Source organism: Notechis scutatus, chromosome 5 (genome assembly GCF_049901735.1).
Source record: "Notechis scutatus isolate UNSWTSFEM ecotype Mainland chromosome 5, rNotScu1.2, whole genome shotgun sequence".
In the NCBI taxonomy this organism is placed as follows: domain Eukaryota; kingdom Metazoa; phylum Chordata; class Lepidosauria; order Squamata; family Elapidae; genus Notechis; species Notechis scutatus.
In genome coordinates this window covers 38,727,779-38,752,448 of record NC_142013.1, presented here as the reverse complement: position 1 = coordinate 38,752,448, position 24,670 = coordinate 38,727,779, and the positions used below count along the sequence as shown (strand labels likewise).

The window sequence follows — 24,670 nt, the reverse complement described above, 5'->3', positions numbered from 1 at the left end:
CGCGCGGTGTTTTGATTCTATAGATTTGTCATTAGAAAACATTTTTGGATGTTGCAACATGTTTCTGGAGAAAGAGGATTAACAGTTTCTAACATTGTATCCAGTAATAGGCTCCAGATTTTAGAAAGGACATCAACAAAATAGAGCTCAACCAGAAGAAAGCAATTAACATGATAAGATGTTTGGAAGGAAAAGCTATAAGGGATGGGTAGAGGGTATTAGCTATGATTAACTTACAGAAGTCTGCGTGGCATGATGCCTGTCCTAAGATACATGTCAAGCTGTCATGAAGAAAACCGGAACAGAAATAGTGGGGTTAAATAACAAGGAAATATATTTGGTTGAATATCAAAAGAAATCATAATAATAATGGCTCTTTAACAGTGGTATGGAATTATTTGGAAGATTGTGGAGGCTTCTCTGCTGCAGGTGTTTAAACAGAAGCTGGATGGCCATCTGTTGAGGATGGAATAATAATAGAGTCTTACAATAAGCAGATGGCTAGGCCAAAATATATTTTAAGATTCCTTCCAGTGCTTGTTATTATTTACAGGTAATTCTTGCTTAACAATGATAATTGAGATTGGCATTTGTGTTGCTAAGTGATTTAGTCATAAATGCAATCCTGGCAGTCCTGTCATTAAGTAGGGATGTTACTACAGCCGGAACTTTGAGGCCTGGATGAAAGTACCATTCATTCAGTGTCATTGCATCTTCAAACTGTCAATGGACAAATAGTTAACCGAGGACTACCTGTAACTGAATATCCCATGATATTTTAATTATCATATCACTTATAGATTGAAAGACATGTTTACAGTTCATGCAAAAGATTAAGTACCCCCATTCAAATTACATATTTCCCTAAATCAACAGAACTACTACATCAGGGGTGGGCAAACTTTTTGGCTCGGGGGCCTCATTGACTTTTAAAATTTGACAGATGGGCCGCTACCTGGTGTCGAAATGCCTGTCATTACAAGTCAAAATCAAATGAATGCAATCATTCAATCATTCACATCAAACCTTAATTCTGTACCAATCTTCGGCGGGCCGGATTAAAAAGACCAACGGGCCGGATGTGGCCCTCGGGCCATAGTTTGCCCACCCCTGTACTACATGGTGCAAAATTAAATTACAGCATCCTTCTCTGAGTGCATATTTTCTATTTATGTGCAGTTGTTTATACCTTCAAAATTACAACAATGAAAAGTGGTAAAAATGATAGAAGTTCAATGTTTTACCAGCCAGAGGAAAACCAATTGTTAACCTATTGCACAGTGGGAAAATAAACCACCAATATCTGTAAGCCCTTTATTAATTCTAAATTAAGAAGTAGGCAGGGAATAGAATAGTGCATCTATATAGAAAATCAACTTCACTAAATGCATGCACACTTATGTAGAAAACACTTAGCTATATAATAATAGAGAGAAAAACATTTTCTCATTCTGCAATTGAGAATCACAAGTGGTTGCTCTTATATCAAATGGGTAGCAGAAGAGGGGAGTAATGAAATATTGTCTTCTGTCTGTAAATTAAGCTTGCTGGAAAATGAAATTAGATGTCTGCATAATAAAGATGAAAAATTCTGAAATAATGTGTTATATTGAATTTATCTCCTGAGAATCCACAGAAAGTCTGGTGTGCACATGACAGTAAATTGTAATGTTGCATCCATACTTTATACAAAATCAAAAACCAACCAGCCACATGATGGCTTAATAAGATGAGTGAACTGAAACTGATTTTTTTACTCTATCTCTTTGATTTAATAGATTCTTGAATCTTCTTTTTGATGATTAAACTCTTCATACCTATCTTTGTTATAGTTTTAATATTTATGAAGGATCTGGTATTCTGATTCTTGTAATGATGTTCTTGATAGTCCAGGTTTCAGCTGTGGAGGTATACACGCCGTCAGACTTTCTTGTGGAGAATGGGACTGAGGCAAAGCTTCCATGCACTTTTACTTCCACAGAAGTAATCAGCAGTTCAGCTTCTGTCTCCTGGAGTTTCCAAGGCGAGGGATCCTCATCTCCTGTCTCGGTAAGAAATTGTTTGCAAAAGAAAATCGTAAGAAGTAAAAAGCCCTGCCTATTCTTGCTTACTTTCTATACTACTAAAATCCTGATTGTTCCCTTGAAATGTTGGTTAAGATATTAATTGTATTTTGCACCAAATTGGTTGCCACCGAAAACCTTGCTTGGATGAGGACATGCTTTAACTCACTTCACATGCTTGGTTAGATATCTTTTTACCTTAATATGATTGGAAAAATAATAAACTGATACCAGAACGAAATCATGTAATAGTATTAGTAATAGTTATCAGTTCATTATTTTGAGAAAAGAAAAACTGAGGGAATTGTGGAAGGTCAGGCAAAGCAAGATACCTGAGCTCCTGAAATTAGTCTAAAACTTTAAAACCTCTTGTGATATTATGTGTTAAATGTTTCTCTGACCCTTCAGCTGGTTTAAAACCAGCTTTACAGGCTCTCAGGTATTATCTTTGTCACTTATCTTGCACTGGTTTGAAATTCATGTATTGTATGAGTCAAGTTTTGAAGAAATTTAGCAGATTTGTTAAGACAATAGGTGGAAAGCAAAATTTTAATACAGCATCATTTTTGTATTTTTGATTATAGTTCTTCTATTATTACAATGGAAAAGCATATCTTGGAAAGAGTACACAATTTGATGACAGAAGCAACTGGGCTGGAGACCTTAACAGGAAAGATGCATCAATCACTATAGCAAACATGCAATTTCAGGACAATGGAACCTATATCTGTGATGTTAAAAACCCTCCAGATATAGTTGTTACACCAGGAAAAATCAAAGTCAGGGTTATGGAGAAAGGTATAGTAATAAGTGGATGGAATGAAAAATTAATTAATGAGTGATGGAAAGGTTCTGCATAAGTTGCATTCTTTGTCTAAAATTACTGTATGTAACAATGCGCTGAAGCAAGTACTTGTTTGGCTATTCTGCATTTTATTCCATTATTTTATTCTGAACAGTGGAGTAGAAATTTCACCAGCATTTTATTGTATTAAAGGTCATGGAATAACTTAAAATGAGTCAATGACAAAGGCTAAAATTCTGTATTCATCTGTGATTTTTGGAATAAATTACAAATAAACTTGCAGCTCCCAACATAGCTTAATTTACATTTAGAAAAGTACAAAATGGTCTTTTCAAAAGCTAGATTAAATGTGTTGCCATCAAAGATTCCAATTTCTCCAAGATTTTGTCCTGTAATAGTATTGAGTATTGTATTGTGATGCTTGAAAGAGTTTTGAGCAGTATATTTATCTGGTGTATTTTAAAATCAAGACCAGTAAAAGGTGTGTCCGAACATGTTAACATTTCACCTAGAAAAATCCTAAAATTAGAGCAGCAACACCCAACTTTTTAACTATGGCCATAAATACAAGGTCTTTAGTAACAAATCAATAAGATTGAGTGTGTTTGATGTAACACTTATAAATTATTTTATTTGTTAAACTGTTTTATATAATACCAAATTTTAGATTATGTTTGTACTTTGCTATTTGGATCTTTTGGGTGTAAATAAAGTTATATATAAATTTACCAAGAAAAATCAACAAACTTCAGAGGTTTTAATCAGTGCTTCCCAAACCTAGGTAAGGTACCCAAAATCAGTAAAAAAAAAATTCTTTGGGTAATGGCATATAAACGTATTGCACAACACAAGGACATTTAAATTGAGTTAAATATTGCCTAAAATATATATGAAGTTCTCCCAAAGTATTCTTATTAATACAATAAAATTACCAATGGTAGTTTGTTGAAATGATGTAAATATCATTAAGTGATACTGTTTTCATAATATAACTAGTCCCTGAGTTATGGTTATTCATTCAGTAACCACTGATTGCAGGGATTTATGTCCGGTCCTCAAAGTTTGACAAGACTTTCTGATAAGCGGTTTGGGTAATGAAGGAAAAGCCATGGGAAGTACTGATATAAATATTGCTTTATCTGAAAGAAGAGTCACTGAATGGAATGAGAGATTCTTTATGTGGAGAGTCCTAAAATATAGTTAGTCTTATGTAGAAAAAAACATATTCATAAAAGAGATACATTTTCAGCTCTGAGGAGTATGAAGTTCTTATTGCTTCATGCTGTCCTCTGGTATACCTAAAATTATTTCCTGGTATATCTAAAATTGTCTCCTGGTTTATTTCTGCCCCTGGTGCTGGAAGCCTCACAAAAAATCTTGGGAGTTGGGAGTTCAACGGAGAGGCGAAGAGGTCCAGAATCGGGTGGCCGAACCGCTCCGAAACATGGCACTTTTAGCAATTCTGAGAAACAACAGTGGGATGCTGTGATAACATTTAGATTTATTTCAGATAGTGAAAGAAGACAAAAAATCCTTAACTTGATACAAATTGATAAGTAAGACACATAGTAATACAATGATGAGCCTATTCAAATACATCTTGGACTTTTAAAAGTGGATTTTAATAAACTCAGAGAATGAAAAAGATAGAACTGAGCTTATGAATGATAAGAAATATCTATAACTTCCCAAGACCAGATGAATTGCACTTGGGGCATTGAAGGAATATCTTCTGATGGCCTTACAGTATCCTAAATAAATTATGGACAATGGGCAAGGTGCTAGCTTCTGGGAAAACAAATTATCTTAAAATGGGAAGGGTGGGGAGAGAAATAATCTAGAGAACACAGAAAAGTCATTCTTACATTTTTTAAAAATGGGAAGGACCTAGAGTACATTTCTAATGTGCTGTCCTGTTGACATGCGCACACCACAGTGTTAGGAGTCTTTATTAAGGCTTCCATGCCTGAATTAGTATTCCCCAGCAATTCCATGTTCCAGCAGCAGCTCACCTCCAATGAGTTCAGCAGGCTACTCAAAAGAAGCCAGCATTTGACCACAAGGCAAAGGCAAGTCCAATCCATTAGGCAAAAGCAAGTCCCCAAGGCAAAGGCAAGTCACAAGGCACACAGGGCAAAGCAAGTACACAAGGCAAAGGCAAGTACACAAAGGCACAGGTAAATCCATATGGCAAAGGCAAGGCCAAAAGGCAAAGGAAATTCCATAGTTGCACAATCCAAAGTTCAAAGCAAGAACACACAACAAAAATATGTTCCCAGCATTGTTTCACTCTCCTTGCTAAACTAAATAACTACTTCCTGCTGCAGACCATAAAGAGGGACAAGGCTGCCTCCTCACAAGTAGCCTGACTGATCTTCTTTGTGCCTGCCTCCTCTCAGCCTTACATGCTCTTAGATCTGGAGGAGGAAGCAGGTCTTCTTCATCTCTACTGACCAGCTGCAGCTGTGTGCCCTCTCCACTCAAAGCCTCTGGGCTTCCCAGCTGCAGTTGTGCCTCTCCTGTCTCTAGCTAAGACAGCTGCTTGTCTGGTTGCTCCCCTGTGCTTGGCCTCTCCGCTCCTGGCTTGTAGCCCTTGTCTGCCTCCCCTCCTGATGCTCATCCTCTTCTGAACTAGCATCTGGAGAGGTGTCTGGGAAGCCTCTGGGGGAATCATCACACCTAAAGAGATTTGTTTTCTAGGTTGTATTAGATTGATATTAGATTAATTGCCAGAAAGCCACATGTGTGGTAACATGAATTTGTCAAGAAAGTTCCTTAATCTAAAATAAGATTTGTTTGATTCATAACTTTTTCAGTAAATTACAGAAATGCTACCATAAAACATACATTTTATTTTAGTAAAACCTTTTATAAAGTACTTTATGGCATTCTGATGAGCAAGCTAATGTATGTCATTACAGTTAAGCATATATGTAGTTGAAAATCATACTTGCAGAACACTAACAATGGTTCCTCCTCAGAGTGGAATAAATACTAGTTGGAGTAAATTACTACATAGTCTTGGGCCCTCTACAATTCAAGCTTTTTGTTAATGGTTTGGAAGAAGAGATGGAGTGAATTCTTATTAAATTGCTTATTTGATAGAAAATAAAGTAGGATATTTTAGAAGACAAAAATAAAATTCAAAATTATCATGATGGGTAAGATAAACATGCTAAGAGAATCAAATATGAAAAGAGACAAATACAAAGGTTTTTTTTAAAAAAAAATCAAATGCACAAGAATACAATTGGGGACATATGGTAATAATGCTTGTGAAAAGTATTAGATGATTACAAACTGAATCTGAGTTGGGTGTTAGTTTTGTTTCTTGTTTTTAAACATAAAAGCAGGAGACATCCTATATAACATATCAATGGTTTTCACTTCATGTTTAATAAGTAAAAAGTATTAAAAAGCATACTGATAATATAAATGCACCCACAACTGAATTAAAATTTTGAGTGGAATAATGTGTGATCAGTTTTTTAACAAGGTATAATGATAACTGAAATGAAAGGTTTTTTTTCTCCTCAGGTAACTTGTCTGTATTTCCTCTTACCCTTGTGTTAGGGGTAACCGGTGTTGGCATTCTAGTTTTAGTTTTCGTCATCATGCTTATTGTGTGTGTTATGATCAGAAAGAAGAATTCCAAAAAGCATTATTCTGGGTAAGGTACTATACTTGTTTCTTTAGATATTCTTTAGAGGGGAGAGGGGAGGGAATATGAACAGTTTGAAACATGAATTTGTGCATTTATAATTTTGGATTAAATTACTGGGACAGCTAGAAAACACATTCTTCTGAGCTTATAAATTGTCAACTTCATGGTGTACATATATTTGTATGTTGCTCCTCTTTATAAGTCAATTAAGTTCCTTCTTGGAAAATAGCCTAAAACTGCCCCCTTGCAGCTCTCAGGATAAAGGAGGCTGTGTAACTATCGGGTTACATTCTGGATGGCACAACTTTTTGTCTCTAAGATTGGGGGTATGGCTGCCAGTTCCTTTTACAACAGTCCGCTTTCCATAGCTTTCCAATCTTGGCTTTGGGAACGCTGCCCTTTTGCTATTTTCACTGGCTTTATCATATGCATGACTTCTTTTAGTTCCTGTTGCACTCATGATGCCTCCTGTAATTTGGCTTTAAGGAACGTCTATTAGACAATATCCTCAAGGTGGATTATTTGCCATGAACAATTGATTGATGGGCTCCTTTGAACCGGTGGTGGTATTTACTTTGCTTGACCACTTAGTTCCAACAGAAATGCAGCTCTGTGCACAGAAAATTGCACATAACAATTCTTTCAGGATCAATCATTTCATGGCCTGACTTCTTGCTTTTGTAGAGCCAGTAAATATTATTCATACAGTGCTAAAAAGTCAATTTGTACTGGGTATGTGTAATTGGCATCTTTTTTGTAACCTTCTTTTCAGCTGCAGAATTTAGAAAGTGCTGCAGTAGATATTAGTGGTAAGGTTGAATGAGTGCAGTGAATTGGCTGTATAAGCTCTGGCTTGGTGTGGAAAGCTTAATTTCCCTTGTGCATGTACTGTTTCCATAACACTTGAATACTGATCTGCACCCAGGATGCCATGTCTTAATATGAATAATATTTTTTTCATCAAGTGTATTGTTTCTGAAGGTTTGGGACTATCTTTGTGTAAAATTATTGTTCTTTTGTTGTTGTCTCCAAGCAACACACATTAACATTGATTTCATTGACTATACTGTGTTTCTGATGGGATGTCTATTCAAGTAATTACAAATAAGAATGTGTGTGTGTGTGTGCACGCACACACATTTGTGTGTATATATAATATATGATATTTAATTTCTAAATAAACTAACACTAGAGCTGTAACTGATCGAGACAGGTGGTGGTGGTAACTCTTGCATGGCAGTATCACAACGTCTATTTTTTCTTTGATTTTTTTCTCCCTATTACTGTTTTGGTATGCTGGGATTGGATCCTGCTTTTTATCTTCCTTTCCTTACAGAGATCCTGATATAGATGCAAGACTGGGAATGTAACAGGGCTGGGTCATCTCTTCCAGTCCACTATATATCATGGTAACTAATCATGCCAGTAGTTCTTTGGTACTTTATGTCCATATGTATATACATTTCTGCCTCCCTTGCTTACTATCCTGCTAACATACTTCCAACACTTATGCTGAATTTCTATTTTGTGGACTGTTGGTGAAGGGGCAGCATATCTCATCTATTGTTTGCATTTTGTTGTCTCATTTCTTCAGTTTTGGCAACAAGGCTATGTACCTTCAGAAGCAGCTAATTCAGATGCATGCATTAATTGAATATTTGGACTTTTTGTACTATGAGAAAAAAAATAAGATTGCTGTCAGTAAAAAAAATGCACCTGAAAATATTTTATGCACAAACTGTGAATTCAGTATTATTAACTGGTTCAGTGCAGAGTTGCACATTCTCTTAGGATAGATTCCAGATGCTTATTTGTCCTTTGATTGTTATGTTCTGGGGTTTAGTTTACTAGCTCTTATGTTTTCTCAATATTGTGTTCCGGTGTATTGCTTCAAATCTCACATCTGCCTTTTGAATGTTCAGTATTTAAGTTCACTCACAAAATTGATTAGTGGAGGGCTGCTTTCTGTTTAATAGCATTGTTATCTTTTCATTATCACACTTCCATATGGTTTTAATTTTGATGCTTAAAAATTTTGAACCTTTTAAAATTTTCTATATTTGGCCTCAATATGACCTAAAACATGATTTGTTTTCCACACAACCTAAAATTAAATAAAGAGAATTCAGTTAAACAAATGAGTCAAAAACATACTTGTTCATTTATTCATTGAGGAAAATGACCCAAAGCTACATATTTGTGTGTGGCAAAAGTTGCTGAACTTCTAGGATTATTTGTTCATTTGAAGGGAAAATTAGAGTTAGATATTTTGATGAATGGGATGATAATCAGATTTACATGTGTAGGGGCCTCTCCTTATTTAAAGAATAGAATTCTGGATAATCACAATTAAAATCTGATCTTCCCAACACATGCATATAGAAGTGTGCCTTTGCTTGATCAAGCAGGTTTCTGAAGACTTCCAACAAAATAGTTGTTGATGCTCACCAAACTGGAAAAGGTTACAAATCTGTTTTCGAAGAGTTTTGATTCCATCAGTCCACTGTCAGGCAAATTGTGTGCAAACAGAAACAGTTGAACACCATTGTTAACCTCCCCAGGAATCAAGATTACAACAAATCAAGATTACACCAAGAGCAAGGTGCATAATGCTCTTGAGGGGGCTTAAAGAAGTCCAGGATAATATATAAGGAATTTAAGGCCTTTCTTAAATTAGCAAATGTCAGTGTTCATGAGACCACCATCAGCAGATTATTGAAGAATAGCAAGATTGCAAGAAGAAATTCAGAGTCATTAGATACAAGATGGGCAGGAAATAAATTTTATAAATAAATAAGAAAGTCAGTAGTTCCCCAAAAGAACTTGCTGTTAAATCTACAGTTTTCAAAAGACCACGTGAATTAAGGCTACTGCAAGAACATTCTATGGATGGATGAAACCAAAATAGAATGTTTTGGCTTGAATGAAGGCAATCGCTGCAATCTAGCAAAACAACTTTATCCCATTTGGGAAACATGGTAGCAGCAGTATCATGGTTTGAGCCTGTTTTGCTGCTTCTAAACTAGGACAGCTTGTCACCCTTGATGGAATTACGAATTTTGAATTGTACCAGCAAATTCTATAGGAAAAGGTCAGGGTATCTGTAGTTCCAGAGAAAGTGGATCAGGCAGCCAGACAATAACCCAAATCCACAGTGATACCACCAAAGAATGTTTAAACAGAACAAAGTTAATGTTTAGAATGACCAGGTCAAAGTTTTGACCTTAATTTTACAGAAATTTTGTGGAAGAACCTAAAGTGGGAAGCTAATGCAAGAATAAGAAGTTACATAATTGGAAATGAAACAGTGGAAAAGTTGCTTATATAAGAATATCTATATATGGAGGAATGGACTAAAATTCCTCCAAGCTGATGTGCAAGACTGCTTAAAAATTACAAGAAATTTTTTTCAGTTATTCCCTTCCAAGGGGACCACACTGGTTACTGAAAGATTCATATACCTTTTCCATAAAATAAGTAGCTTGGAATTATTTTCCTCAATGAAAAAAGAACAAATAAGACGTTTTTGATCTATTTGCTTAATTGGGTTTTCTTTAACTAGTTTTAGGACATACATGGGGAAAACAATGTTTTAGGTTACATTGATGCAGGAATATTGAAAATTCAAAAAGGTTCACAAATTTTTAAACATCACTGTGTTTGCTATGCAGGAAGAAAACCAATCTAGACTAGATTTCCCCAATATGATAACTACAGATACTTTGGGTATAGCTGCCATCAACAGCTATTGACCAAAACATTTGGAGATCTTATGAAAAACTGATGTTTTGGAAAAGGATTAATGGAATTTATATTCCTATTTTTAGAATCAAGCTAGATAGTTCTCCTAGCAGCAAATTGTATACAGAAAAGTCACTTCCAGATAATGTAATACTGTCAACCCTACATTATCCGGTAGAGTTGGCAGGTCTGGATTCCATTTTTTAAGCTTCGTCAATTCAGGAGATGCTGGAAATTGTCTATTCAGAGGTAGCATCTTCCCTCCAGAGATGAAATCCCTTCTTTCTCTACCCTGATATTATTTAGATAAGATCTTACAATCTAGCTCTTTTCCCAGGACCAGGGCTAGAGTGAGCGGTAGGACCCTTCTTAGTTGGTTTAATTTGTGAGGTGATTGTGGTTTTCTCCAGTAGATCCCTTTGTATTTTTAATTGTGTGGATTGTTTGGTTTAAATGTGATATATTTATACCACACAGAATCATCCATAATGGAGTTGGGTGGCTTTTAAATCTAATAAACTCTAAATTAAATTATATTACATGAAGATGGGGCAGGGGGAGTTAATTCTTTCTGTGGCTATGAGTTTCTCTAACCTGGAGCAGAAGGACTTTCTTCTTTGTATGTGAAGGGAGAAAATATAGTCATGACTGACCTGAGCAAATATAAAACAAGGATGTATGTGTTGTCTTGTCATTCACTGAAGTCACTCTATTTGGCCTATTGCCACCTCATCTTGCCATCACTTGCCTTTGTTTTTGTTTTGTTTTGTCTTGGATTTACTTCTTGAATGTTATTCTGCAAAATCTGCTTGCCACCTCATCAGCTGCAGTACTTCTGAGAGCTTGATGTCTCCAGTTAAGCAGGCTCCACGGAAGTCCCCCTCCGACACAGAGGTTTTGGTAAACAGCGGGCCCATCCGATCTCATCAGGTAAATGGTATCAAAGTCTGACTCGGAGATTACCTAGTGACTGCAAAGGTGGTTATTTTTGTTAAGGGGAGGAAGGGACAATTCATCATTGAAACACATACACGGAAAAATATCTGGAAAAATTCCTGCTGTAATGGAATCTACGGTGAAAAATGAAGCTATCTTTTGGCTATTTTTGTAATATACTTGCTGTCTTTGGCAATGCTAAACTACTGGAGGGCTATTAATCTTAATAAATGATGAGTTTCTGTAGTGAGATAAATTACTAAAGGTAGTCTACCTTCATGTAGGTCTCCAGTCCTAGAGGTTTGATTTATAAAAATCTGGAGGATTGAGTAAATAGCTGTTCCACAGTAGTGTCTCAATTTCTTTCAGCTGTAATTATATGCCTTTGAGAATATTAAGTATTTAAAGCAGTGATCCCCAACCTTTTTTATGCCGCGGCCCGGTACCGGCATCAGCTGGGCGCCGCGGCCCGGTACCGGCATCAACTGGGCGCCGCCATCTTTTTGATGAAAAAGTGCTTCCGGTGACCTCACCGGAAGCACTTTTTCATCAAAAAGATGGCGGTGAAGCGCTCGTGACCTTTTCCGGGTAGAAATGGCTTTCTACCTGGAAAAGCTCACCGGAAGCGCTGGCGCTGCCATCTTTTTTTGATGAAAAAGTGCTTCCGGTGAGCTTTCTACCCGGAAAAGCTCACCGGAAGCACTTTTTTATCAAAAAAAGATGGCGGCGACCAGCAACCAGCGGCCCGGTAAGACTTGTTCCGCGGACCGGTACCGGTCCGTGGACCGGTGGTTGGGGACCCCTGATTTAAAGTATTAAGTATTTAGATTTATATAGTATTGTAGGCATTATTATTCTTATTCTTTGCCATTAGTGTTGGGCCAACACTAAATACTGCTTAAGTGTATAACATAGAAACAGACCTAGGGACTTTGGAATCAGTAAGGTAGTAAGGCTGACTTGAAATGGGGAAATAAATAACAGGTCTCTTTTTTTCCTACAGTGAATGATTTTTGTTGGGTAGAAAGAAATAATAGAAATTGTATTGATCAGAAAAGATTTTACTTTTTCCAAATCTGTTCGAAGTTATCTATCTTAGAAGAAAGTCATAGGCTTTATGGTGTGATTTGAGATTCTTAACTAAGGAATAATATTTCACCAAAGAGAGCACAAAACATTTATGAAGGTTTTTTGGAAAAATGAGAAACTTATATAGATGGAATTATTACTTATTGATAGTTTGATGTTATAATTTAGCTATGTTCTAACTAACTTACACAGTTCCACGTGATATTTCAGTGGTTGCAGATGACTATTAGTAGTCTTGACCGTAAGTTCAGAAATTACTGGCAGGATTTTGTTTATTAATTGATAGAGTATGGTAGGGGGAAGGAAACAAATGGTAGTGTTTGTATGCTGAGTTCCAAAGGAATAGTGTCAACCATTTACCAACAAGGAGTTTCTTGTCAGTTATGAATACCAGATGAGTGAGGACTTAAATATAGACCTGGATTATGAACTCCTTAAAAGGAATAATGATATTGATGAAATGTTGTTTGCTTTGCTACCTGGCAAATAGGTAATAACTGATGAAGTTTGTTAGGGTTTGGAGATTAACCCCTAGAAGAGTATTGCAGCAGTAGTCAAACCAGGAAGGGCCCCAGAGTATACACACACTGAACACAAACACTGTTTGTAGTTTAAATAGTTTTTAATCCAGTTAGAGTTTAAGCATTGTCATTCAGTCCATTAAGTCATTCACAGTATTTCCATCCAGTAAGACTCACTAGTATAGTCCAAGTTAAGAGTCCTTGCAATATCTTTATCAGCCGATAAAGATATCTTCTCCTCCTCCGGTTTCACTCTCCAGAGAAACAAACGCTGGATATTCAGTAGAATTACGCAGTAAATCAGCAAACAGTAGCAAACAATAACAGTTCAGTCACAGTAACTCACAGTCAGTAATCACAGTTAGTCACAGTAAGACACAGTTAATCGCAGCAGCACACAGTTACAGTAAGCTTTCCAGCTTCTAATGCTTCCTTATATTGTAACTTCTAACCGCACCCTTAATCGGCTAATTGCCTGCTGCATTGTGCTTAAAGTGATAAGCACTTAAACCATGATATCTAAGTTTTATATATTTATTCACCCAAACCATATTTGGTATCAATGTTATACCTAACATACTCCCTTTTGGGTGAAATAAATATATAATACCTTTACAATCTTATCCCATATTTTTCACAACTCTCCTGGTGCTTATTGGCACCTTGGGCTTTAGTAAAATTATCAGCTAAATTGTCCTCCGACATACAGTACTCTAGCTGAATCATCTTACTTCTTACAGATTGTCTCACGTTTAGGTATCTTAGATCTGTATGCTTGCTCCTTGTTTTTACTCCAATATTTGTGGCCATTTGAATTGCTGCCTGATTATCTTCATGTATAATTATAGGATAATCTACAGTTATACCTATATCAATTAACATTTGTTTATACATTATTAATTCTTTACATAACAATGATAAACAGGAGAATTCTGCCTCCATAGTAGACAAACTTATATGCTGTTGTCTTATTGACTTCCAGCCTATTAATGTCTTACCCAGCATTATGGCTGTTCCTGAAGTCGACTTTCTAGTGTCTCTTTCTGATGCAAAGCTAGCATCTGCATAAGCACTCAAAATTAAATCACCCTTTGGTTCTAAATACAATGAATAATTCATTGTCTTTTTAAGATATCTTAATATCCTCTTAGCTGCAATCCAGTGTCTTTCACATGGTGCATAATTGAATCTAGCCAACTGATTCACGCAGTACGATATATCTGGTCTAGACCAATTACTAATATAACTCAAACTACCAATTAAAGATTGATAAATCACCTTATCAAACTCAGGGCTTTGTTCATCAGTGTTGCTAAACTCCTGACTCATTGGAGTCTTAGCCGGCTTACAAAGCTCCATCTTGTAATCTTTTAACAATTTGCTTATCTTATCTTCCTGAGATATCTTAAAACCTTTCCGTGTTTTCTTTATATTCAAACCGAGATACTTCTTTATCTCCCCTAATTGCTTGATCTTTATTCTCTTTCCTAATGATGTTATTATTTTATTTGCTTCATCATTAGTTTCAGTTATCAATGCAATGTCATCTGTGAATAGTAATAATAATGATACTTTCCCATTTGTCTCCCTCTTAAACAGACATGGATCGGCTAAACCAGCTTTAAATCCTATATTGTCTAGTTCCTTTACAATATACTGGTTCCATTCATAGCCTGATTGTTTTAGACCATAGAGGCTTTTCTTTAACAACCAACAATCATTATTATCCTTATTTTCACTTTTAATACCAACAGGTTTTTTCATATAAATAGTATGTTTTAATGGGGCGTGCAAGTAAGCAGTTTCCACATCTAAATGGTTAACTATATAGTTTTTACTAGCTGCCCACACTAAAGCTGCCCTCAAGGTTGCTGCCTTAAGACTAGGTGCAAACACCTCATCATAGTCATTAGCATTCTGCCTAAAACCTTGGGCTACTAACCTTGCCTTATGGATTAAATTACCATCTTTATCTATTTTTACCTTAAATATCCATTTGCAGCCAATGGACTTCTTGCCTACAGGTAATTTGGCATTTTCATACACCTTCATATCTCTTAATGAATTCAGTTCCTTATTCATTGCTGCATACCATCTTTCTTTTTCCTTATTAGGATACTTTTTAATTTCTTCAACAGAATTAGGAACTTCATTAATCTGACACACTGTGTTAGCCTGGTACCTATCAGGCGGTCTAGATATACGTGTAGTTCTTCTGGGAATTACAGGGCTTACAGGAGGACTTTGTTGAACTACTACCTGTTCATCTTCCTCATCCTGTTCAGCTATTGAATCTGTTTCTTCCTTTATGGGCACTATCTCATCCTGTATTTGTCTCTTTACTTTATTTTTAAAGTTACAGGGATAACTAATGGGATTTCTATAGGATTCAATAATTACATCTTTATTGGCATCCTGTTCTAATTTCTCCCATCCTTCATGTTCTAGAAATTGGGCACTAGCACTACATAACACTTTAGATGTGCCTTCTCCCAAAATCTATATGCCCTATGGTTTGCCTGATAACCAACGAAGAAAAATCTTTTAGCTCTATGTTGCCCTTTTTTCTGAGTTGTGCAGGAATATGCACCCATGCTGGTGCACCAAATGTGTGCAGGTAACTTAGATCAGGTTTCCTGCCATGCCATCTGGTAAATGGTATTTCACCTGTTGTTGTATTAACAACGTTGTTCAGTATGTTATTAGCACACATTGTAGCCTCCCCCACAAAGAATCAGGTAACCCAGAATCATTTAACATTGTTCTAACCATTGCCTGTAGTGTTTGGCCTCTTCTTTCAATAAAAGCGTTATGTTCTGGCCTGTATGGAGCAGACTTCTTATGCTCTATTCCAGCTACCTTAAGTCTGTTCTGGAATTTGTTATTAATAAATTCCGCACCATTATCTGTCACCAGGGTTATCAGTTGTCGCTTAGACTTTCTTTCAGCAAACCTAATCCAATTGAAAAATGTTGATATGTTTCAGTTTTGCTTTTCATTAAATAGCAAAACCCATATCTAGAATAATGGTCCATAATGCTCAGTATATATCTAGCACCCCCATACTGGGTTTCTTTGGACCTATTATGTCTGCAAATACTACTTCTAAAGGTTCTTTTGTTTTGAAACCATTTAGCCTATTTGCAGGCAATACCTTGCTCTTATCTTCACAGCAAACATTACAACGCAAATATTTATCACAAGGTTTTAACCTTATTCCTTCAGATAACTCAACTGTACGCTTTTAGCATTTTAAAATTTACATGCCCCAAACGCCTATGCAATAAATGGATACATTCTTCATGAGGCTTTATATTATTAAATACAGTTTGTGCCTCCCCTTTCTTACTATTATCTAAGACATATAATGTTCCATTTAAAGCTGCAGTTACCCTTTTGTTATCTTTTTTCAATTATGCAATTATTATCCTTAAAAGTAATTACATAACCTAATTTATCTAATACCCTTACTGAAAACAAATTAAACTTTAGTTGCGGTACATACAACATTTTTATATCCTGGTTTATGTACGGACAACGTGCAAAACCTTGACCTTTCGCTTTCAGGTTCCAGCCGTTAGCAAGAGATATATGTTGAGAGCTTTTAGACATTTTTATAAATTTTGTCTTATCTCTTGTGATGCAGTGGGATGCGCCACTGTCAACCACCCATAAATTATTCTTCACATCAGAGTTGCTAAACGTGGCTAGTTCAAATGCTTTCTTTGGCTTTTTTACATTCTGGCTTTTTCTCTTTTGCAGAATCTTGCCAAATGTCCTCTGCCTCCACAATTAAAACACTTTTTAATTGTGTATGCCGTCGAAGATAAATTCTCTTCTTCCAGGTGCTTTACTTTGCTTTGCTGGTTTCTTTCAAGCTTTGAAGATAATTTCTCTTCTTTCTTATCTTCTCTCAGCTCGTCACGCCACGCCTTCTTCTGGCTTCTTCTAGTAGCCTGCCTGTAATCTCGGTTAATGAGAGGCTTTCTTTTGGCAATACCTCTAACGAAGTCACATAGTCATCATAGCTTTGATCTAATGAAGATAATATTATGTATACTTGTTGCAGTTCATTAAATATAAGCTCTTTTTCTTGCAATTCTTGAAAAATGCTCTTCATACAGTTTAAATGAACTAACATATCTCCATTCCTCTGAAGATGCGTTCGAAAAAGCTTCCGTGTAAGATTTATATGTGCTCCTACACTGTCCCGAACATAAATCTTCCTGAGGTTCTCCCAGCAGTTTGCAGCATTTTCTTCTCCACGAATATGGACAAGCTGCTGATCACAGAGAGTCAGTCCTATGATGCATAAAGCCTGCTCATTCTTCAGTTTAAAGTCTTGTAACTTTTCTTTATCATCATCATTAGCAGGATCCCAGCTACTCACATCTGGTGGGTTTGCTATAATGTCCCACAAACCTTCTCTGCGTAAAGTAAACTACATTTCATTGACCATGAAACATAGTTTGTTCCATCCAGCCTGGATATCATGGACAGTTGTGACAAATTTACTTGTGCCATTACTCTTCAGATATTTTGACTATTTTAAACTAATTAAAACAGTTTGTTTTTACAGTAATGTGCAACTCACACCAACTCTCTCTGCTATATCCTGGTTAGTTAGACTATGCTGCTGGGCCCATAACCAATGTTAGGGTTTGGAGATTAACCCCTAGAAGAGTATTGCAGCAGTAGTCAAACCAGGAAGGGCCCCAGAGTATACACACACTGAACACAAACACTGTTTGTAGTTTAAATAGTTTTTAATCCAGTTAGAGTTTAAGCATTGTCATTCAGTCCATTAAGTCATTCACAGTATTTCCATCCAGTAAGACTCACTAGTATAGTCCAAGTTAAGAGTCCTTGCAATATCTTTATCAGCCGATAAAGATATCTTCTCCTCCTCCGGTTTCACTCTCCAGAGAAACAAACGCTGGATATTCAGTAGAATTACGCAGTAAATCAGCAAACAGTAGCAAACAATAACAGTGCAGTCACAGTAACTCACAGTCAGTAATCACAGTTAGTCACAGTAAGACACAGTTAATCGCAGCAGCACACAGTTACAGTAAGCTTTCCAGCTTCTAATGCTTCCTTATATTGTAACTTCTAACCGCACCCTTAATCGGCTAATTGCCTGCTGCATTGTGCTTAAAGTGATAAGCACTTAAACCATGATATCTAAGTTTTATATATTTATTCACCCAAACCATATTTGGTATCAATGTTATACCTAACAAAGTTGATTTGGTTTTGGAGGATATTCTTCTAATTTTATAATGTAGTTGTAATAGTAAAGGAGGCACAGTGGCCTAGCAGTTAAGACACTAGGCTTGTCTACCAGAAGGTCAGCAATTTGAGACCCAAGCACTGTGTGATGAGGTGAACTCCATTATTTGCCCCAGCTTCTGCCAACTTAGCAGTTTGAAAGCATGCAAATGTGAGTAGATAAATAGGTACCACTTTGGTGGGAAAGTAACAGTGTTCTGTATGTCTTTGGCATATAGTCATGCTGGCCACATGACCACTGAAATATCTTTGGACAACGCTGACTCTCAGCTAAGAAACAGAGAAAAGCACCACCCCCTAGAGTAAGACACAACTGGACAGGGCAAATCTTTATATTTTATCTACAGTACCACAGTTGTGAATTAGTAGAAATAAAAGTAGGTTGCACTTATGTAGTAGTGTACCACTAATACACGAAATAAGTAATTAGTAGTTATGTCACTACTACAATACACTATATTGTGCATTTGTCAATTTAGAGAAAGATTATGATAAAGTGATTACATTTGTGTTTTGGAATTCAATTAAAAATACAGAAGTTTGACCCCTATTAGATATTGTTTCAACATAGTTCATAAACTGTTTGTTGCTTTTTGTCTATTTCCTAGTGGCGGCTTGCATTTGAACACATCTCATGTCCGAGAACATTGTATAAATACAACAATGCATTCAGCCAGGCTTGTTATAGTAGAGTTGTCATATCTACTCAAACAGACACTGTATGGCGGGGGTGTCAAACTGGTGGCCTGCGGACCAGATGTGTCACATGCAGACCACACCAATCCCAGCTCCACGAAGGGAAAAAAGTAACGATATGTCACGTGACAGCAACATTACGCAGCGAGTTTGACACCCATGCTGTATGGCAACCTACAGTTAATGATTTATTAAATTGTTGCCAACTTAATGTTTACTGGATTTCTGCAGCCCATATAGAATCCCTATTCTACAAACTATTTTTAAGTTCCTTTAATTGAGACATAAAAGAAGCTGTAATGAATTAAACCAAAAGAAATAGAAATATTTTTCTTAATATCAGCACAAACTCTAGTGCCCAGTTAGTGTATCAGGGTACCGTTGATTTGTTTCAGAAATTTAGAATCAGTAGTGCTTCCTTTTGGAGCCCTTAAATGTATATTGGAACATAAAGCATTTATCCCTTGGTTTCTATCTTTTTTCTATACTTAAAATGCTACCAGAAGTTCTGGAAATGAATTAAAACACATCAAATTTGGAATTGGGATACAGTTATTTTATAATACTTTATTTTCAGGCAATCATTTTCATGGGCACCAGAATGTAATTTTCTGCAGGAATTTGTATTGCTGCTGTTAGAATAAGGAGGAGTTTAAAATAAATGTATATACTGAAGAAAACAGGGGGAGATTTCTTTAAAAAACTTCACCAGCTTAATACTGTACTTTCAAAGTAACAGCTTGTGCATTACCTATCCAGTCTCCTGGTATCCTATTTACTTCCTAAATATTTAGTCTTAAAGTTGATTAACATTTGCTTGTTCTGAAAGCAGAAACTTGTTGCCCAGGTTGGATTTCAGACAGCATGTTTGAAAACAGCCTTCATGGATTCATTCCATCTTCAGCTAAACTCATCAGGTTTACCCTCTTGTCCTTATCAATAAATTCATCTGAACCATAATTTCTCACAATTGTGCATGTTCAGCTAGTATATAGAACTCATTCTCCTTTTTCTTTGTTCATCTGTAGAATGCTTGATCATTCTGAATGTGATAATTAACCCCTGCTTTCTAGGTCTAATACTGACCTGATTGGTTATCTGGGTTCCTATATATATAATGGATAAATTAGAAGTCAATATCTCAGTTACATAGCACTCCAGACAGTGCTTCTGAATGCTAAAATCTTTTCCCCATAATTTCTGTTGAAGCAAATATATCTGACCAATATAGCTTTCTACTTGAAACTTTTCAGGCAACATGTACTGTATATGCTTCCTTTTTTCTTGAAATACAACTATCCTGGCATACTTCTCCATGCTTATGCTTTTCTTTTGAGATTTACCTGGCAATATTTATTGGTTACGTAGATTATAAGTATTATAAAGTTATTGAAATGTGATTGCCCTTCCAAGGATTGACATAAATTCAAATAATGTATTCAAATGAAATTCAAATAATTGACACAAAATGATTGCAGATTACAATTTTTGCAACAAATTACTATTTGTATAACTGATTACAGTTGGAAATTTTTGCAAAAGACCACGATGTTCCCCTGATCAATTCTCCTTGCTAGAAAATAGTTACATGAATCCCCTACCGATGTGATGGCAAACCTATGGCATGCGTGCCAGAAGGGGCACGCAGAGCGATCCTTCTGGGCACGCCAGCCATCGCCCGTTGCTCTTCCGGGTTCCTGCGTGCCAGCCAGCTGGACTTTCACATGTACACCAAAAATCAGAAGAGCAGCTGCCCAGTGTGCATATGCGTGGTGGGAAGATGATCTTCCGTTTCCCAGAGCATGCATGTCTGATGGCTACCTAGCCTTTCGGTTTCTGGAGTGCATGTGTGCGTGAAGACTCACTGGCTGGTGCACATGTCTGCAAGAAACCAGAAGATCATCTTCCCAGCAGAGCAGACGTGTGTCGGTGCTGTGGGCTGGAGGGCTGGGGCCGCACAAGAAAGCCGTTCAGGTAAGGAGGAAGGGAAGCCCTGGCTCACCTGTCGTGGCCAGCAGCTCTGCTCCACTTGCTCTTCCAGGTTCCAACATGCCGGCCAGCTCAGGCTTGGGGCAGTTGACTGCCCAGCCAGCAAACACTGCCACGCCCACTGTTACTGCTGCCGCCGGGGCTAAGGGGGTGGTGGTTCACACATGCAGCCCTGCCACTCCAGAAGAGCAGCTGCGGCAGCCACAACAGGGCGAGAGTCATGAGCGAGAACCGCCATTGCCCTTTCACCCCTGGCAGGTGAAAGGGCGGTGGTGGTTCTCGCTCCTATCTCTCGCCCTGTTGTGGCTGCTACTGCTGCTCTTCTGGGGCTGCAGGACTGAACAGGAGCTGAGTCCACATGAGAGGAACATCTGTCCAGTGCCAGGGTTAAAAGGTGTTCTCGGTGATGGCCTGGAGGGGGGCACTTCACCCCGGCTAGAATTAGGGAAAAGCTCTCCCTCCTGAAACTCGGAGGGAAGGGACACTCTCCCGGGAACGTCGGTGCCCCTTCCCTCCGAGGCCAGGAAGGGGATCTGGCTTTCCAGTGGAGGAAAGTAGCATTCCTGCCCAACTTTCTCTCCCTGTCTGGGCCTGTGGAACCGGGTCGCCATTGGGGATGTCCCGCCATCCTAATAGGGACCAGGGGGATGGAGAGGGAGGCACAAGATCCCCTGAAAGGCCAGGCGGACCTGGCGCATGTGCCCCGGCCAGCTGGTCTTTGCGCCAGAAACCGGAAGACCAGACGCACCAGAAACCGAAAGATCATCTGCTCTTTCTTTTTCCAGCACGCGCGTGTGCGAGCACTTGCGCGAGCACTTCCGTTTTGGCACTCAGTGCTGAAAAGGTTGACCAAAACTGCCCTACCTTATTTGTATTAGCTACTAAAAAGCATAAGAAAACTTGCACATAAAAGAAACAATTCCTTTTTAAGATTGCAGTTGCATTTTGGGAAAAATAAAATCTTGTCTTTCCCCCTACTTGTTTGCTGTTAACATATACCATATTCATTCTTCCCAATTATTTTTCTCCTTAAAATGCTTCCTTATGTGCACTGCCAATCCATTAAACAAAACTCTTTGACTTATGTCCTAAAGAACTGGAATGTTAAGTCCTATTCAATAACTCTAATACTTGTGATGAAGCTATATTTTATCACTTAAAGATTTGAGGAGACTTATTCTGAAAGATATGGGACAGAGTTACTGTAATCAATATAATTTTGTACTCCAAATATTGTCAAGAAAGATTTACAGAGTTGTAAAATGTAAATACCTAGGAATTATTCTTCAGCTACTTGTTCCTTTCTTGTTGGTATCCCATATACTTCCTTTTCTTGAATTAATGCCACCTTCAAAAATAAATGTAATCTGTGATGGTAAGTGTGTGGAAAAGTGGAATCTTGTGAATGAGCTTACTTAGCAGGGCTCCGATTACTTGGTGTACATGAGTTCATTCTTTGCACTGTATTTGATTATGTTGCCACATAAACTACAAATGATCTTATCTCCCCAAAGCATAAAAGACAGAGAATTATAAGCCATTTGTTATGAATTTTATATTTATGTCAACAGATTGATGGTTACAGGAATAACCCACATAATTGGTATGATTTCTAAGACTGGATTTCAAAAAGAGGAAATAAAATCCCTTGTTTTCATCTGCATGTGATTCTGAGTTTTCATTAACTATGATAGAATAATGAAATGTTTATACCATGTTTATTTTTTCTGATTTTAGGGACCAGTAATTTATGCACAGTTAGATCACTCTGGAGGGCGCTACAGTGACAAAATCAACAAATCCGAGTCTGTGGTCTATGCTGATATTCGGAAGAACTGAGGAGATTACAACCTATCCAAAGCTTAACAAAAGTTCAAACTGGAATCACTTGAAGAAAATTGACCCAGAGAACTCATATGTGGCCTTTGATGCCTAGGCTAAGACCAATGCATGTGCATACAGAGAGAAAGAGATTATATATGAACTGTGTGTAAATAGTCTATTTAATCATACAGAAATGAGAACAATGTTGCATGTTAAAATATGATGATAATTCTGCTTATAAATGGCCAATGGTTCATTATATATTTAGGAAAAGGGGAAAAAACAAACATTCATGTTACACCTTTATGCAATTTGTCATTTGCTCTATGGAAAAACTGGAAATACTTGGATATTCTAATGAAATTGGTACTTTTTATGTTACTTTTGAAATGGACACAAGAACTACTTCTGCATGATTTCTCTTAATATTTTTGCATTTTTTACAGATCTAATTTTTCATACAACTTATGTCTTCTTCCACTCTAATGTCCTCCTTTTCCAGGAGAGGTAATCTTTACCTGCTTTAGTTTTCAATCTAATGGAGGGGAAATTTTTGTCTTCAAGGAATTTACAGGCAATCTCCCATAAACAATCTTTGAGACATATAAAAGTTTTAATCAAGTAATTTTTATGGTGCAACATTAACAAACATCTTGAGATTTTGTATGGCTCTTTTCTCGTTTCAGCAACAAAGATGAAACTCAGTTACCTCTTTGAGCAAAATAAGGTGCTAATTTTGATGTTCCTTTCTATAATCACAATAATCTACATGTAAGAGTTTCAAAAGGCTAGTTGATGTTGCAGTTGCAAAAACAAATGGCTACAATTTAATCTTTTATGGCATTTCATGGAAGGTATGAATAAGGACAGTTTTACTGCCATTAGTTCTTAAATCTCAAAACTTAAAATAACTGTATGCATCTCTACTGTGGAAGAAGTCTGTTCCACTGTCTTTCATCTTTATGATGTTATTCCTATCAACTCTAAATCTGCTCTCCCTCCCTCCCTCTACCTCAGTTTTTCAGGTATACATGTGCTATTACGGCTTTTTTTCTAAAGTACTTTACATGTCTACAATATCTGCTCATATCCATCCCAGTAATGGAGTCTCGGGGAGTGGACAAGAAATGGTTGGCTGATGCTGAAATTTCTATTTTACGGGGGGAATGAGGAGGTTTAGATGTTAATATGGAAGTTATCTTTTCAAGAATATTCTAATGGGAAGATTTGCTTCTTTTGTTTGAACTCATTGAACTTTACTGTGAATGGTGTTAAAATATTCCTTGATCTTCATTACATAAACCATGTTGACATCATACTTTTAGAATTCCAAAGACATTTTCCATCAGTCATTGTGTTTTTTAAGTTGAGCTGCTTCTTTGACATATTTCTTTCTCAACTTCATCTGCATCTTGGAACAATGCAGCACCTCAGATTTATCAAGTTACTGTTGTTTCTTGCCTGTCAATTAAATATTTTTGATTTTATCAAAAAGTGTAACATTTATGGGTCTGTGATCTGCAGATGTGCCTATGGATTCAAGCAATTCATAGATTTTGTCTTGATTGACAAAGAATTGAATTTAGACTCACGCAGGTATGTTGTTGTAAATATAATGACATGGAATGCTTCCCCCCCCCAAGGCTTGGGAACATATCCAGCACTGCACACAAAAATTCTTCCAAAGTCTTGTTCAAATTACATTCCACGAGCTTGATTTGTCCACAAATCAATATGATTTTCCTTCAGTTCTTCATCATCTGGCATTTGCTACAAATTGTAGGACTATGGATTCATAATCCATTATTCTGAAATCTTTAGATCTCCAGTAGCAAAATACCTATTAAACAATTCTGACAGTATTTCTAAATAAGCCACAATCTCATCACACAGTTGGAATTATGGATCCAGCATCATCAACCATCTAAAGTGAAGGAAAATTTTAGAGATTGTCTCCTTCCATCCTTTAAGGTGAAATATAACTTCAGTCCTCCAAAAAAACCTGATTTCTTCCATCATTTCAAAGAAGCACATTAAAGTTTGTCCTCGT

The 24,670-nt window shown here is 36.9% G+C and overlaps 1 protein-coding gene across 1 annotated transcript in view; it reads left to right on the top strand.

The window, feature by feature from the left end:
- The window catches only part of MPZL1 (myelin protein zero like 1), a 29,570-nt gene extending 5,620 nt beyond the window's left edge, over window positions 1-23,950 (top strand). The window contains exons 2-6 of the mRNA XM_026663917.2: window positions 1,889-2,049; window positions 2,648-2,861; window positions 6,406-6,538; window positions 11,098-11,203; window positions 22,534-23,950. Coding sequence (XP_026519702.2) covers window positions 1,889-2,049; window positions 2,648-2,861; window positions 6,406-6,538; window positions 11,098-11,203; window positions 22,534-22,635 — 716 coding nt within the window. The 3' untranslated portion in view covers window positions 22,636-23,950. The remainder of the gene's footprint in view (window positions 1-1,888; window positions 2,050-2,647; window positions 2,862-6,405; window positions 6,539-11,097; window positions 11,204-22,533) is intronic.
- The last annotated feature ends 720 nt before the right edge of the window (window positions 23,951-24,670 follow it).